At 40.9% G+C, this 16,961-nt stretch overlaps 1 gene segment (V, D, J or C); it reads left to right on the plus strand.

Moving 5' to 3' along the window:
* The first annotated feature begins 14,224 nt into the window (after nucleotides 1–14,224).
* Nucleotides 14,225–14,824, plus strand: LOC128013764 (immunoglobulin kappa variable 3D-7-like). The segment is given in 2 exon segments: nucleotides 14,225–14,351; nucleotides 14,449–14,824. Coding segments are annotated over 2 exon segments (393 nt in total).
* Nucleotides 14,825–16,961: the final 2,137 nt, after the last annotated feature.

The raw sequence follows: 16,961 nt of genomic DNA on the forward strand, positions 1-16,961 counted from the left end.
TGGCCTGGCGACCAATACGAGCTGAGGATTTAAAGGCACTTCAAGCCTACTCTTTATTTTTGCGTGGCTGTAGTAATGTGATGGAAGAGCTCCAATATATGCAGGAACTGGATATGCCTGTTAACATGAGAGCCATTATTGCAAAGCTGCCATTCAGAATGAGAGAGCAATGGAGGAACAGGGCTCATGACATAATAGAAAGAACTAACCATAGAGCTCATTTCGAGGATTTGGTTGCATTTATTGAGTATCATGTTAGTATTCTTTCTGACCCCCTGTTTGGCAACATACAGGATTCACCACCCGATGTAGCTGGTATGAAGACTTTCACCAGGGGTAAATTCCAGCCTAGGAATAGAGTAACTGGAAATATTGTTGCCACCACAGTAACATCTAGGCATTCGTCGGAGGGAGAAAAGGAGCAAATATCGCCTACAGGGAAGGAAAAGAAAGCTGGATGCCTTTGCTGTGCTCGTAGTCACCTGTTGGAAGAGTGCAAACAGTTCAGTGGAAATAAGCATAAGGAAAAGATTTATTTTTTGAGGGAAAAGGGAGTTTGCTTTGCATGTTTGGGTCATGGACACATGAGCAGGAATTGCGACAGGCGCTTGACATGCAAAGTTTGTGGCCAAACTCATCCCACCGTGCTGCATATTAAAATACAAACTACAGCTATGGTACAGTTGGATGGGCCATATAATAATCAGCCAACTTCGCAGGAAACATGTGGACATACAGGGGCCGGTAAGGACCAGTGCGTTCTGTCCATTCTCCCGGTAAAGGTCAAATCTGCAAAGGGAAATTGCATCATAAACACCTATGCTTTTCTGGATCCTGGAAGTTCAGCCACGTTCTGCACGGAAGATCTAATGCAGAAGCTGAATATTACAGGCAGAAGAACTAATTTCTTGTTGCGCACCATGGGGCAAGAAACCGTTGTTCCAGCCTTCTCGTTGACTGGTTTGGAGGTATCTGATCTGGACAGCAATGACTTCTATATGCTCCCGGAGGTTCTCACGCAAAAGAAAATGCCAGTTACTTTGGATAACAGGGCAACGCCTGAAGACCTGGCTAGATGGCCGTACTTGTCAAAGGTACACATCCCAAGCATAAAAGCAAACGTTGATCTCTTAATTGGAACCAATGCTCCCAAGGTATTAGAACCTTGGGAGGTCGTCAACAGCTGCGGGAATGGCCCGTATGCTGTTAGGACGGTGCTGGGATGGGTCGTTAGCGGTCCGCTGAATGGTAACAGCGGGGCATGGGAGGAAGGGTTTCCCGCTGCTATGGTTAACAGGATATCTGTGGGCAAGTTGGAAGAGATGCTGAGCATTCATTACAATCACGATTTCAACGAAAAGGGTATGGAAAAGAAGGAAATGTCCAGAGAAGATTGTAAGTTTCTTGAAATTGCGGAGCACTCAGCGATATTTCAAGATGGAAAGTTTTGTCTGAAACTGCCTTTCGGGAACAAGGAAGTCTATCTCCCCAATAATTTTGCAGTGGCTAAGCAGAGGATTGAGGGATTGAAGAAAAGATTCCTTAAAGATAAACACTTGCATCAGGAGTATACAGGTTATATGAACAATCTCATTGGTAAGAACTATGCAGAGCAAGTACCTAAGCAGCAACAGCATTGTGAGAGTGGGAAAGTGTGGTATATTCCTCACCATGGGGTCTACCATTCAAGAAAGGGTTCCCTTCGTGTGGTGTTTGACTGTGGAGCCACTTGTAAAGGGGTTTCGCTAAATAGTGAGCTCTTGCAGGGTCCTAACCTTACTAGCTCGCTGCTAGGAGTTCTAACTCGCTTTCGACGGCACCTGTCACTTTGCTTGCTAAATTGATGCAGCAAGAACTCTGTCGGAGACATTGTTCATGGGATGATGCTCTGCCACCGGACATCTTGCGCAAATGGGAAAGGTGGTTGAAAGACCTGGAGCTGCTGACTACATTTAAGATGGATAGGTGCATTAAGCCAGGGTATTTCGGAGAAGTTAAGCATGTGCAACTACATCACTTTGCCGATGCCAGTGAGGATGGATATGGGACGGTAACTTACATCCGGATGTTAAATCATGAAAATATCATCCAGGTCACATTTCTGCTTGGTAAAGCCAGAGTGACACCTCTGAAGGTTGTAACTATTCCCCGACTGGAATTGACAGCGGCTGTCCTTGCTGTCAGAGTGGACTCAATGTTAAAGGAAGAATTGGATTTCCATTTGGAGGAGTCAATATTCTGGACTGACAGCTCTTCAGTGTTAAAGTACATTAATAACGAGGATAGGCGCTTCCACACATTTGTGGCCAACAGAGTCTCGACCATCAGAAAAATATCTGAACCCTCACAGTGGAGACATATTGGTTCTAAAGATAATCCAGCGGATGACGTATCGAGGGGTCTGAACGTGTCTGAATTTCTAAAGAAAAGCACGTGGCTAGGAGGTCCCATACTACTTTGGCAGCAGGAGGAAGATTGGCCTAAACCTGTGTCTGAATGGTCATTGGACATGAATGACCCAGAGGTGAGGAAAAGGACTACAGTAAATGCCATCAAGGTGTGTGCCGTGTTAAGTCCTACTGACCAGCTCATTGCTTACTTTTCTGACTGGCGGAGGCTGAAGACAGCAGTTGCTTGGTTTCTCAGGTTAAAGGTCATGTTGTTATTAAAGGGGCGACTGAAGAGGCAGTTGGAGGCTGCTGTAGCCGATTATCCAAAGGAAACCAGTCAGGATGGTTTGAATACTGCTGAAGGACAACGGGGCACAGTGACATCTAGGAGTGGAATCCTGACAGTGGAAGATCAATTAGAAGCAGAGATTGCCATCATTCGGTACTGCCAGCAACAGAGATTCAAGGAGGAGATTTCCGTTCTGTTGTCGAAAGCAGTAGTGAGTAGACGGAGTTCCATATATAGGCTGGATCCACTGGTGGAGGAAGGACTCTTAAGAGTTGGAGGAAGGTTGAACAGAGGAGCGATGCCTGAGGAAATGAAACATCCTCTCATTCTCGCCAAAGATCAGCATATCTCCATGCTTATTCTTAAGCACGTACACCAGACTCCGGGCCATGGTGGACGGACTCATACGCTGTCTAAAGTGAGGAAGAGGTTTTGGATTACCAAAGCCAAATCAGCAGTTAGGAAGGTTATTGCTGAATGCAGTTTTTGTAGATGTTACAACGGAAGAGCCGTAGAACAAAAAATGGCAGACCTCCCAAAGGTTAGAATCCTTCCAGATCTACCACCATTTACGAACACGGAAGTAGATTACTTTGGACCTGTTGAAGTAAGGAGGGGACGATCGACCTGTAAGCGATACGGAGTTATATTTACCTGTATGGCAAGCAGGGCCATCCATCTGGAAGTGGCAGAATCCCTAGAAACGGATGCATGCATCAATGCTTTGCGGCGTTTTATCAGCAGGAGAGGACAAGTGGAACATCTGAGGTCCGACAATGGTACCAATTTCATTGGGGCGGAAAAGGAACTTAAGAAGGCTCTTGTTGCTTTGAACCAGGATATGATTCAAGGAACCGTGTCGCAGGTTGGAATCCGTTGGAGTTTCAATCCACCAGCTGGTTCACACCATGGTGGCATGTGGGAAAGAATGATCCGCCTGGTGCGAAGGGTTTTGACTTCTATCCTACGGCAACAGACATTGGATGATGATGGACTTCATACGGTGTTCTGTGAAGTGGAGGCCATTTTAAATGATCGGCCTATTACTAAGCTCTCGGATGATCCCAGTGACCTGGAACCTCTTACTCCTAACCATCTTCTTCTTCTGAAGGGTAAACCAGCATTGCCACCTGGAGTGTTCAATCCTCATGTCCAATATGGGAGAAGACGTTGGAGACAGGTGCAATACCTCTCTGATCTTTTTTGGAAGAGATGGATGCGAGAGTATTTGCCTTTGCTTCAAGAGAGGCAAAAGTGGAACCAAAAGAAGAGGAGTTTGATTGCTGGGGACATTGTGGTAATAATGGATTCTTCAGCTCCTCGTGGCTCTTGGCCACTTGGCAAGGTTCTGGAGGTTTTTCCCGACAAATATGGGCTTGTGCGTTCTGTAAGATTACAGACTAAAACCAACATCTTGGAAAGGCCAGTGACTAAGCTCTGTTTGCTGCATGGAGTATAAATATGTTTGTCCATGTTGGGCTTGACTGTATTTTGATGGATCATAACATTTGGTTCTTTTGTTTTTGTTTTGTTTAAATTGTAATGACTGCTGGTCAATAACAATTAGGGGCCGGTGTATAGAAGCCAAATGTGGTGTCAGTGTATTTTAGATATTGGGTGTTGTTTCTTGTTTGTACAGCGGGTGTCACTCTAATGTTACCTGAGGTCAAAGTTATAAAGGAAGTATCAAACTGCCAAAGGGCAGGGGGGTTTGACCCGGAAGGGCAAAAAGGTTTTGACCGCTTGTGGCGCATAGGCGCTAGAAACTGATTGTTGACTGTGTGTATATGTATACCGAAATGATTTACCGTTGAAACTGGATAAATGGATATTTACCTCTGCACGATAAAGCAAATAAAAGAATAATCAGCAATACAACAAAGCCTATATATTCTCAAGACCAAATCCATAAGGTAACAGAACAACAAGGACACAGCGCGTCAGCCAGGCATAGCCGGGCGAAACTACCCCAGCTGTCAGTATTAGACTGAGCGGCTACAGTCAGCTTGTGTCACTGAGGGAAGAGTTACAAAAAGAATGTGAGGAGAAAATAAATGTATATATTATTATGTTTGTAGTTTATCTAGAATATATTTAATTATCTCACAAAATAATTTAATATTCATTTGTGAGTCCAGTTAAACAGTTTATAAGGAAAAATCAAAGTTTCAAAGCTGGATTTTTAGCATCATTGCTCCAGTCACAAACTGATTTTCTACAAGACAAAAAATATATATATTGTTGTTGTTATTACTATTATTATTATTATTATTACTATTATTATTATTATTAATGTGGAAAAGAACTGAGAATATATTTTTTTTGATTAATTAAAAGAACAGCATTGTTTGTTACATTGATACATTTACATTTATTTGTTACATTTATATTATTTACATCAAGCTTTATTGGAACTTCATATTGATTCACTTGATAACTAGTAAAATGTTTACACGTTATGTGAAAAGTAGTAAACAACTATATAAATAAATGAAAATAGACTTACTCATATTTATGATTTCTGCTGAATAGAGTCCTTCATTATCTTTTTTCTGTGGAAATCCAAAACTCAAATCCTGAGGTAATCCCCAGCACATCTTTTTGGGGTGAATTATGTCTTATTCCTCTCATCGCGAAGCAAAGAGTAAAATAAAAGAACTTCAAGAACTGTCTGTGTGGGCGTATTCAAGCTGTGTGCTTCAGTTTGAAACATTAGAATCTGAATAGAGTGTTCAGCGCGGGGGCTTGGTCACATTAGAAGATAATGAAGGGAGACGTGAAAAACAGACATCGCATTGTTTTCATATGGATAACTTTATCACATAATATTTCTTTTCAGCAGCACTTCTTTCGTTTAAAAGTAGACATGTCAAGCTCTCTATAGATATATCTCTCATGTCTCTTCGTGGAGTATTCACTGAGTTACAGGTTATTTTAATAATGTGTTTGTAAATGATCACAGCAGACAGCGCACCTTGTTTGCTATCTTTATTTTATAAATGCACAAAGTTTTGTTGTTATTATGTCTGTATACATATAAAAGTAGACCATTTACAGATTTGATTGATGTATTGCTCTTCTCTATACATTCAAAACTGAAAGTGTAATTTAAGTTTTTTTTATTATTATTTTTTTTATTAGGAGAAAAATACTTTTTCATATTGTTTCTCCTCTATGCCCCACCTTCTAAAATGCGTCGATATTCACAAGGCTCATGTGCAAAGCGAGGTGTGCTCTGATTGGCCAGCTATTCAGTGTGTCGTGATTGGCTGTATACCTCAAGCTTGTGACAGAAATGTTACGCCTTAACATATTGTGATGCCCTGTCAGGCCGGACGATGAGACATAAACATAAAACCCATTATAAACGTGAAATAAACTGGATTTCTAGTCGTGTCCTCTTTTGGAAGGCCAAACAAAGTAGTTTTACTTTCACAACCAAACACACAGCGTCTATACAACATGGTGTCGGTGGCAACAACAATACTACAACGAGAATAAAAGCTACACATCTGGGCGGCATTACACAAATCTTCCCACAGAGTGATGTAGAGATGTGGGGGCGTGTTAGAACAAGGAGATTTGGGGGTGGGGGGTTGACTGTTAACTTTTATAATGTGTGTGTTCACAACAGAAAGCCATTCCAGCAGATGATGCAGGACACAGGTGTGGTGCAAGCTCTGGTGAGAATATGTTACCCTCACAAGGACCAAGGTTTGTTTACAGGAGCAAAGGAAGCACAGTTTTCTTTGTTTCTTTTGCCATTCACTGCCATTATTAAGCTTGAAAGAGCCAGGACATTTTTAAATATAACTCCTATTGTATTCATCTGAAAGAAAAAAGTCATATACACCTAGGATACATTGAAGGTGAGTAAACCATTGGATCATTTTCATTTTGGGTGAACTAACCTTTTAAGGGTGGGTTAAGGTTTAATGCATGGGTCAACAGTATAATTATAAAAGTAATTACAAAGATTAACTACATATGTAATTACAAGCTAGTATTTTAAATTTATAAGAACAAAGTAAAACTAGGAAAAAATATGAAGCGCTCCAAACAGAAAAAAAAAAAAAAGTTATAGTACTGCAGGTCCTTGTACTACAGGTGCGTAGAGCCAGTGGCATTGGAATGAACAAGAGGAGTGGCTGGCCGCACACTGATCCACTCAAGACTGAAAGTCTAAGTACATGTGGGTTAAAAACAGAATGGACACCAGCAAACGTTTCAGCACATTGCTATCTTCAGTGCTCATTTAGCAAACAACATTCTCCCTTTTTAAGCAAGTCAGCAATTAAGGACAATCAGCTGAATTCAGTTATCTGAAAATCTCAATTGTCTCAAGTAGAATTACAAACAAGTATATAAACAGATTTCAAATGAACAACTTACAATGATAATATAGCATTACAGACACTCAAAAAGAAAGAATATGTTTTACAAAAAAACAAGAAAATTCAAGTTCTTCATTCATACCCTCAGGAAATGAAGATTTAAGTTCAAAGATCAAAAAAGCCTCCCTTTGCAATAAATTTATATCTCTATCTCCACCTCTCCAGTGAGGTAGAATCCTCTCGATGCCCAGGAACTTCATGTCAGACAGAGAGTGGTTAGCAGACTTAAAATGACAAAAAACTGAAGATGTATCATCCTGTCTCCTAATGGCACTTGTGTGTTCAATCATTCTTGTGCGTAACGCACATGTAGATTTGCCAACATATAGTTGTGGACATGGACAAATGATAATGTAAACAACATATGTACTCTTACAGGTAATCAGTTGTCTAAGTTTTTAGTGTACGAGGATGTGTTAATGATTTACATTTGACATACTTAGTACAAGAAGAGCAATTGTGACATGGAAAATTACCCTGGGCATCGACAAGACTAGTTGGAGAGGAGATATGGGTGTCAGCATGGACAAGCTTGTCCCTCAAATTAGAGCTCCTAGAAGAGACAAAAAGTGGTTGTTAACTAAATACATTTAATAACTGGGGATCACTTTGGATAATGTGCCAATGATTTTTGAAAATGGTTTTGATATCATTACTCAGTGAACTAAATGTGGATTTAAAAATGCATGACAAATTCTTATTTCCTTTTTTCATAGTCAAATTTCTCTCCTCCTGTTTTTGTAGGATGGAAATCCTCTCAAGTGCAGTATCAAGCCACTGGTTGGGATAGCCTCATGATTTAAAGTCAATGTACAAGCTCTGGGCTCTAGACTCAAAGTCTTCTCTCCCAGAGCAAATGCGGTGAAGTCTCAAAAATTGGCTGTAAGGTAAACCTTGTTTTAAGGGCATTGGATTAGCACTGTTAGCATGAAGGAGACTGTTCTTGGCTGTATCTTTTCTATAGAGAGAAGAGACTATTTTAATATCCACAATTGATATAGAAGTGTCCAGGAAATTGACATCAGTGAACCCCACATGATATATACATTTAATGGAGGGCCTAAGACAATTCATGTACAAAACAAATGTTTCAAAATCACTTTCAGAACCTTTATAAATGACAAAGCATTCATCAATGTATCTCTTAAACAAAATAATATTGTCCAATAAAGGGTTATTGTTGAAATGTTTGCTGGTGTCCATTCTGTTTTTAACCCACATACACTTTGCACCTTTTTGCACGATGCAATTTGAAAAATAAAATATTTTTTGTAGACTCTCAGTCTTAAGAACAAATTAAAAACATCTATGTCACAATAAGTGCATTGTGTCAAATTATTTATTTAAATAAGTGCAGAAGGCCACTTAATATAAAGTGGGACCTAAGTTTGAATTACAACCCTCTTTGTCTGCTCAGCCATGATTTTGTTTGTGATTTAATATTTAGGTTCAAGTTGTGAGTAAATGTTGTCAAAGATAATATATACATCAGCAGCATACTTCAGCAGACATGAGCATTTGGCAAATAAAGCTGATGATAATTTATTTTCAACATATCTCTTTAGATAATGTTCATACAGACAAAAATAAAGGATGGAGTACAGTACATATTCCTAGATACAGCAAAGCATAATATTAAGACAGCTGAAGTTTCAGGAATGTTTAAAATTGTGAAATCTGAATTGAAATATAAATGACAAACAGTGACAGAAAGACCTTAAACACATTGAGGAATATAGTCTGCCTAAAGCCTGTTTTTATGTAGTTTCATAACAAGGTTCAGGAGGAGCACGACAGATACTTAGCCTAATTAGCACAGGTGGAGCCACTTAAGATAATCAACCTTAGGGTATAAATACAGCTGAATTAACTGTCTCCACATGTCTTGGCCAATAGACCGTGCAAAGCCCGAGCTCGCCTCGCTTGACACCACGATCGATCCGATCTAGACCGGGCTCTCTTTGAGCGCTGGAATCACACCTCAGTTCTTACCCAACGTGGCTCAGCCTGTCACTGCGGCTTTTCCGGCCGAGGCGCAGTTTGAGGCTGCCTCCTCTATCGCCGCAGACCGCGGGGCGTAATCAATACATTTTCAGGTGAAGACGCTAAATACAGGTTTGCGGCTAGAAAGTAGTGCGGGAGCTGCGTGGAGTTCCGATCACATACGTATATGGAAATTTCAGATCCGATTTGAGCCTCGGATGCATTCAAATATTTGAACTTCTGCGACATCCGTATGCGAACGCCCAACCGGATGTGATGTAGTCTAATCAAATCTATCGGTGTGAGGTCAGAATTACCAACATTTTGTTAACTTTAACATTACTCTTCAAACACAATTTATGTAAAATGGTGGTTTATAATAATTATGGGAGAAATAATTATTAAACCATTATTTACTTGTTTAGCCCCATAAAACCTACTGTTTTATTTTGGGGGTCATCTGATTTGTGACGATGTATTCATACATTATATTCATTAAAATTATTAATTTTACCATGGTGAACATGCCAAGGTAACAGTTGCTGCACGACCAGTTTGAAAGTTCTGCACGACTGCGTAGAGGGAGAAATGTGACAATCGTGTCCAAATGTCATGTGCCATGGAAGGTGGCTTAAAGTTTGTTAAATGAGGTTATGACGTAGTTCTGTTGGATGACGATGCCATTTTTTACCACGAAGCCAAGGCATTTTTTCCAGAGTCGTCATCCACACTGAAATGTCCAAAGATATTATCTGCCTTACCGTGCATGTTTAAACCTCACAGGACAAATTTATTTAGGGGAATATTTGACCATTTACTGGCGCGATCGCTCAGAATTTATCTAATACAACACTTCCCTCGTTTTGCGGCAGGACAGCAAGTGTGAGTAAAAAAATCTGTTGTCTTTCTAGGACTATAATATGAAAAGCATGGAATATCTTTAGAAACTGCTTGGAATTGAATAGCACATAACTGCAATTAATGTTATTGCCATAATCATGTCTATTGGTATGTTTTACAAGACTCAATGATATTCATTGTTTTCAGAAGCCTCTGTTTCCACAGTCTATACTACAATGTGAAACCAGTGTTCCAAATGTATCCGTTTTGGAAGCTGTTTAAAAAGGCCGGAGGCCTTAAACAAGAGGAATTATGCTTTTCCAACAGGAACGTACTAATGTGGACAAAGACTTAAGGAATTGTCAAATTAGGCAACAATTGCTAAGCTGGCAACACAATAGGCTACGCATTAATTTTTTAGGTTGCCCCATCAAATGTTACTAACCTGTCTACTCTTCCCACAGCCAAGGAGGGGGAAGATGGGCCTAGTGGTTAGAGAGTTTGACCCCTAAGGGTTGTGGGTTCGAATCTCGGGCTGGCAATACCATGACCGTGGTGTCCTTGAGCAAGGCACCGAACCCCCAACTGCTCCCCGGGCGCTGCAGCATAAATGGTTGCCCACTGCTCCGGGGATGTGTTCATGGTGTGTGGGTGTTCACTGCTGTGTGTGCACTTTGGATGGGTTAAATGCAGAGCACGAGTTATGAGTGTGGGTCACCATACTTGGCTGAATGTCATGTCACTTTCACCTTTTTTTCACTTTCAACAACAACAGCAGTCGAAGCAGGCGGCCAAAGCAGCTATCTCTCCTCTTCTTCTCGTGCTCCCCTTTACTTATCTGTTTTCCATATCTCCTCACTGCCGCAGCAGTGTCTGCTCCCACAGGAGCCTTTTCTGTATCTCCTCACTGCCGCAGCAGTGTCTGCTCCCGCAGGAGCCTTTTCTGTATCTCCTCACTGCTGCAGCAGTGTCTGCTCCCGAAGGAGCCTTTTTCTGTATCTCCTCACTGCCGCAGCAGTGTCTGCTCCTGCAGGAGCCTTTTCTGTATATCCTCGCTGCCGCAGCAGTGTCTGCTCCCGCAGGAGCCTTTTTCTGTATCTTATTTGAAATCACCTCCGCTTCAAAGTTATCCCTATTCATCCTAGGTGGTGGTGATAGTATTACGTATCGATTATAGTTAAGATGATATTAGACTCATTCTCCTATTATTGTATTTTATTATCATTATTAGGCGGCCTACTATAATTCAGCTACCAAACTGCTCCGTTTTTCCATTTCACGCTTGCCCGTGCTTGCAAGGATGATTCGAGCCTGTAGGCGGTGAAGAAGTCTCAATCCACAAACAGACGTACATCGTCTGCAGATACAAGGTATTTCATTGCACTTTAACAAGTAAGCTGGCATGCACAATATTTTAAACAAGCCTCACTAACTAAGTTTAATGCCACAGTTATGTTAGAATGTATCTCATTCTTTTGTTTCTGTGATGTTGTGTCGGTCTCATCATGAGGCGCGTGGTCCGGAGCGCGTATGACCAATGCAGCAGTTTCCACTAAACCTTACTCCAAATATATTTACCTGTTTTGAATACTATATTTAACATGTTCGTTTACGTCCATATTAGGGTTTAATTGTTGAACTTTAAACGAAATCCTCTATTGTTTCAACATTGACCGATTTCCAGATCATTTAGATAGATAACTTCAGTGTGCAAATGCGGCAAATTTTTCGCAAGATGACAGTAGTACCTGATTACATGAACTAGCTGTTTTAAATATAATAATTGTATATTTAACATCAGTTTATCAGTGCATCTGAAAGTATATATTCTCTTAGACTATTGGTGATTCCATAGGCTCTCGCACCTGCATGGTTTAAAACAGCAAAAAGTCATGCCATGACAAGAACAGAGTCTCTCTCTTCCTCCACCCAAGCACGATTACATCGTTGATACGTATCGTCGATCTCACGCACTGACAAGATGACGATTGACAATGGACATATCCCTGATTCATGGCACTCATCTGGGGTACACTGGCACAGGGAATTCTATTTATTTTTTTGTACACTTAATTTTTCAAATACAATGACTGCACATTTTCTGACTTGATATCGGAAGCAGCTAATTGGATTTGTTAAACCATTATGCAGTAATCCTCATAGTGTCTACCCTTTAGACAACCAAATTGTTATTAGTATTGAACCCCTGTCAGGCACTGCAAGAGTGCTCCCGGTTGATCCAACCTTTGCCTTTTCCGTAAAAAAAAAAAAAAAAAAAACCCTCCTTCACTGTCTGGCCAAATACTGGCCATACAATTTTACCTTTCCGTCTTACATTCGGAGAGGCTTTCCCGTTTGATGTCGTGAGTATTTACCTCCCATCAGGCGTCGGTGAGAGTCTCCCGTCTAGACCACATTACTTTTTCCTTTTTACAGTCGGCGAGGCTTACCCATTCGACGCCGTGAGTAATGAGCCCCCTTTGGATGTTGGTGAGAGTCTCACGGCTAGACAACTTTTTTCATCCTTTGGCCAAAAAAGGCTTACCCATTCGATGCCGTCAGTATTGAGCTTCCACGGGATCCTGGCGTGAGCCTCCGGGCCACACACCCTTACCTTTTCCTCCTACAGTCAGCGAGGCTTACCCGTCCAATGCCTAGAGTATTGAGCTCCCATCGGACGTCGGCGAGAGCCTCCCGGCTAGACAACCTTACCTTTTCTTTCTACGGTCGGCGAGGCTTAACCCGTTCGGTGCCTTGAGTATTGAGCTCCCATCGGACGTCGGCGAGAGTCTCACGGCCACCTAACTTTCCGTTCCTGTTTGACGGGTGACAGTACTCGCTGTACGACGACAAGAGTCTCCACCTCCCACCAAACCCTGTCCAAATCTTTTCCCCCCACCTGGTGAGGCTTACCCATTCGATGTTCTGAGTCCTGATCTCCCATCGGATGCTGCGAGAGCCCGCGCAGTCGAGTTTTCCTCTTCCCGCTCCCCGGCCGGCGAGGCTTACCCGTCTGATGCCGCTGAGTATTGTGCTCGTGTCAGATACCGGCGAGAGTGCTCCCGGTTGGGTTTTCTTTTCTTGCTGCCCACAAATAGGTCTTACCCATCTGATGCCGTGAGTATTGATCTCCCGTCGGGTGTTGCGAGAGCCCTCTTTGTCGGCGGCCCAACGCCTGTTTATCTGCTCAACTGAGAAGACCTACACGTCCGTCGTCCTGAGTCTTGATCTCCAGTCGGAGGCTACATGGGTCCTCTCGGTCAGCTATCTGCCCTGGTTGCCCACTGACTAGCAGGGGCTCATCAGCCAGTAGGGCCCGTACGTCAACACCATGACCTATTCAAGTCAAGGCAACTCGGGCCCTCCTGGTCGGGCTATCCAATCACGTTGCTCCTCCGCTATTGGCCAGTAGGGCTCATCCATTCCAATGCAGTGAGGTGCTCCGGTTGTGCAACGGCTTGAGTCCTCCCGACCGGGCGCCCCAAATCACGTAGTCCGATACAAGCAGCCGGTAGGGCCTATCTCTCCAAATAGGTAAAGTTGCTCCAAATGGAGTACATAGGCTCTAGGTTTGGGCCATTCCCGAGCTCGGAGCCCCTTCCCCGGACAGCATGCCAAATATGCATTATAATACTTCAGCTAATTATATGTAAGTGTGAACTCGTGAAATATAGTTTCATAACAAGGTTCAGGAGGAGCACGTCAGATACTTAGCCTAATTAGCACAGGTGGAGCCACTTAAAATAATCAACCTTAGGGTATAAATACAGCTGAATTAGCCTACCTGTCTCCATTGACTGTTTATCAGCATCCCCCTCCACCCCATCTCCTCCACTAGAGTTCATTTTATACTGTTACATATACGGGGGGGGGGGGATGGGGGTACTCTAGGTTCGGGCCATTCCCGAGCTCGGAGCCCCTTCCCCGGACAGCATGCCAAATATGCATTATACTACTTCAGCTTATTATATGTAAGCGTGAACTCGTGAAATCACCGTTTAGTGTTTGGTCAAGAAGCTTCACTGACTTCATGAAAACAATTTAAACATCTCCCTCCTATTTTTTTTTTTTTTTTTTTTTGTAATCATTAAATTATAAATTCATATTAACATCACCCTCAGTGATTAATTTGATGCTATCCCTCATAAGTCTCTCAGTTTAATTTAGTGATAAAACGACACATTCAGTCACCTGTAGTCTTTGTAAAGACTGAAGATGAAACACTGTGGCGTTAGAAATGGTCTTTTAAAAGTCTTCGAGAGTGAACTAGACTTCAGCTAAATGATTTAAATAGTGAGAATCACTTTGCATCGTCAGCACATGCTTCAGTGCTCTGAGAGTGTTTATAGAGCTGTGAGTTTAACACTTCATGACTGACACTGTTTATCATAATAACAGACACAGCAACTACAATGACATTCCTCTTTCTCTTGATCTTAGGAATGCATTTTCAAGGTAATGTATAATTCTATTTAATTAGTTTCTTTGAGATTTTCTGTAAAAAGCATCTTTTTTCAGTTCAGAAGTTTAATGGGTTTTAATTGTTCTTCAGACTCTTCAGGACAGGTGACTGTTATTCAGATTCCAACAGTGACACATGTTCAGAACGGACAAACAGTCACTCTGACCTGTAAAACCAGCAGTGCTATTGGACGTCAGTCAGACGGTAACTGCAAGTCTTGTCTCTCCTGGTACCTACAGAAACCTGGAGAAACTCCTAAACTTTTAGTTCACAGCATCAAAACCCTTTATACTGGAACTCCATCAAGATTCAGTGGAAATGGAGCTGATCATGGAACTGATTTCACTTTCACCATCAGTGGAGTCCAGCCTGAAGATACAGGAGATTATTATTGTCTAGCTGTAAACTACATGAATAATAACTGGGTGTTCACACAGTGAAAAAGAGTCGTACAAAAACCTCCGTCAGTCAGAGTCACAGTGACTGCACTGATACAGCTGAGAGACACTGCAGCTGTTCTCACAATCACATAAACAACACTGATTACTGAACAAAACCACACAACACAAAATAAATAGATTTAGGTTAGAAAATGTTATTGTCAAACAAAATCAGAAAAGGTGAGACAGACCATTAAAAATTTTGACCATTCAGGCCTCATTACATAACCTTATACACTGATTAAACAAACCAAATTAGATTTAGAAGACAAAATGATGTGGTTGCATCTTCTATCTCATGTCTGCTTTTGTTCAAACTGAACACACTTTTTCACCACTCAGTTGTTATTTCACTTTGGAACTGCTGTGATACATGCAAAAAGACTCATTATATAATTATAATATAATTTAGCACAATAGGCATGCTGTTATCTATCCGTCTCTCTGTCTGTCTGTCTGTCAGCTCTGAAAATGGACTCTATTAACCACAGTAGACACCACTACAACATAAGAGCCCATCTGTGAAGTCCAGAAGTGGTCCTCGGTGGTCATCAGGTGCATGCAAGTATAGTTCTGTATGTAGTTGAATAAGTGTTTGTATGTTTTAGCATGTTCCTAGGTTTTTGTATCATGTTGTTATGCATTGCTAGCATGTAGTTTGCAAATGATCATATGTTTATAGATGCTATTGTAGACTGAAAACAGTTTAATTTCAATAAACTTATAAATAAGTAATTTATAAATAAATACATTTGGAGCAAACAAAGAATTATTGCGATTTTATATAGGCTACTTAATTTCATTTTATATTACTGCGTTAATGTAACTACGTTGATGAGAGTAATGTTCACTGTGAAGCTTACACTGCAATGTAACTGAGAGGAAACAGAGTTGACCATCTGATTTTGCAGAACATCACAGTTATATATGACATGAGAATAAGGCCTGAAGTTAGGAAGAACACTAAGGAATTTAATAATTATATTATTATATTTTCATAATGATTTTTTCTTCTCAAATCATCCCTTCCCGCTGATAGTTAGTTACCATCACATCCTTTCTTTTTCTCCCAGATGAAATCGATCTAGGAGGTTGAATAAAAATATTTGGATCAATTACATCAACTTAGCAATAGCAAGCTTAAAAGCTAGACAATTAGCATCAGCTAACAATTTTTAAAACTTCCAGTATGGTTATGAATAAACATTCATATCTGTCTACTTGCAACGTTACTCTGCAACGTCTGCATTCAGTTCGGTGGGCTTTAACAGATCAATCTTTACAGCAGATTTTGTTCACAAACATCTGACCGTTTTGACCTAAATATGATTTTCAGTTACAATAATTAATTCTAAATTTCGACATTAATAACTTACTTTTAACAGTATAAGATGTGTTTACGCTCACAAGATCTCCCGGTTCTTACTTGTGAATTCAGTTTACTGGAGACTCACACTAAATGGTTAATTTGAATCAGTGAGTTGTTGGCTCTAGAACAGCTGCAATTGGATCATTCTAATCGGTCTTTGTCATTCATGTACATTTATTATGTGTGATTTCACGGAGGTGCCATTTTGAAGGTATCATTGCATTGAGCAGAGAACTGAAAGTGTGCAGAGCCAAAAAGGTCCGTGCTGCAACACGAGTCAAATAACAATCACATTGTTACATCCTTCCTTCCTTTTTTTTTTTTTTTTTTCACATTTGCAACAATACATATTTATCTTTACATCTGAACATGGTGTCTGTCTGAACATTTCAAAATATTTTCTTTTCCTCTCTAATTTATAGTCTTATGAATTTTTAAAGACAGTCTTTTTTCAGCCTGCAGAACATGTCAGGTTTTTTTTTTTTTTTTCAAAAAGAGAGGGGATACGAATCTGTAAAGGTTTAATTATGTAACATAGTCCTTCAAATTCTCTGGTTTGACGCTAATCCGACCTGCTCTGGTAGTGACCGTAGGTTTTGTATCACCACTTGGCAGAACAAAATGCTCCATTTGTCTGTTGTTCTCAGCAAACTGTTCTTGTTTCGTGACCTGATCTTGATGGCCTGTGTGTCTGAGGTACCTTCTGTTTCTCCTCAGAACACCACCACTGTCCAGTTTAACCCTGTATGATTGGTTGTTCACTGGTTCCAGAATTGTTGCTTTCTGCCAAATCT

Source organism: Carassius gibelio, chromosome B25 (assembly GCF_023724105.1).
Source record: "Carassius gibelio isolate Cgi1373 ecotype wild population from Czech Republic chromosome B25, carGib1.2-hapl.c, whole genome shotgun sequence".
In the NCBI taxonomy this organism is placed as follows: domain Eukaryota; kingdom Metazoa; phylum Chordata; class Actinopteri; order Cypriniformes; family Cyprinidae; genus Carassius; species Carassius gibelio.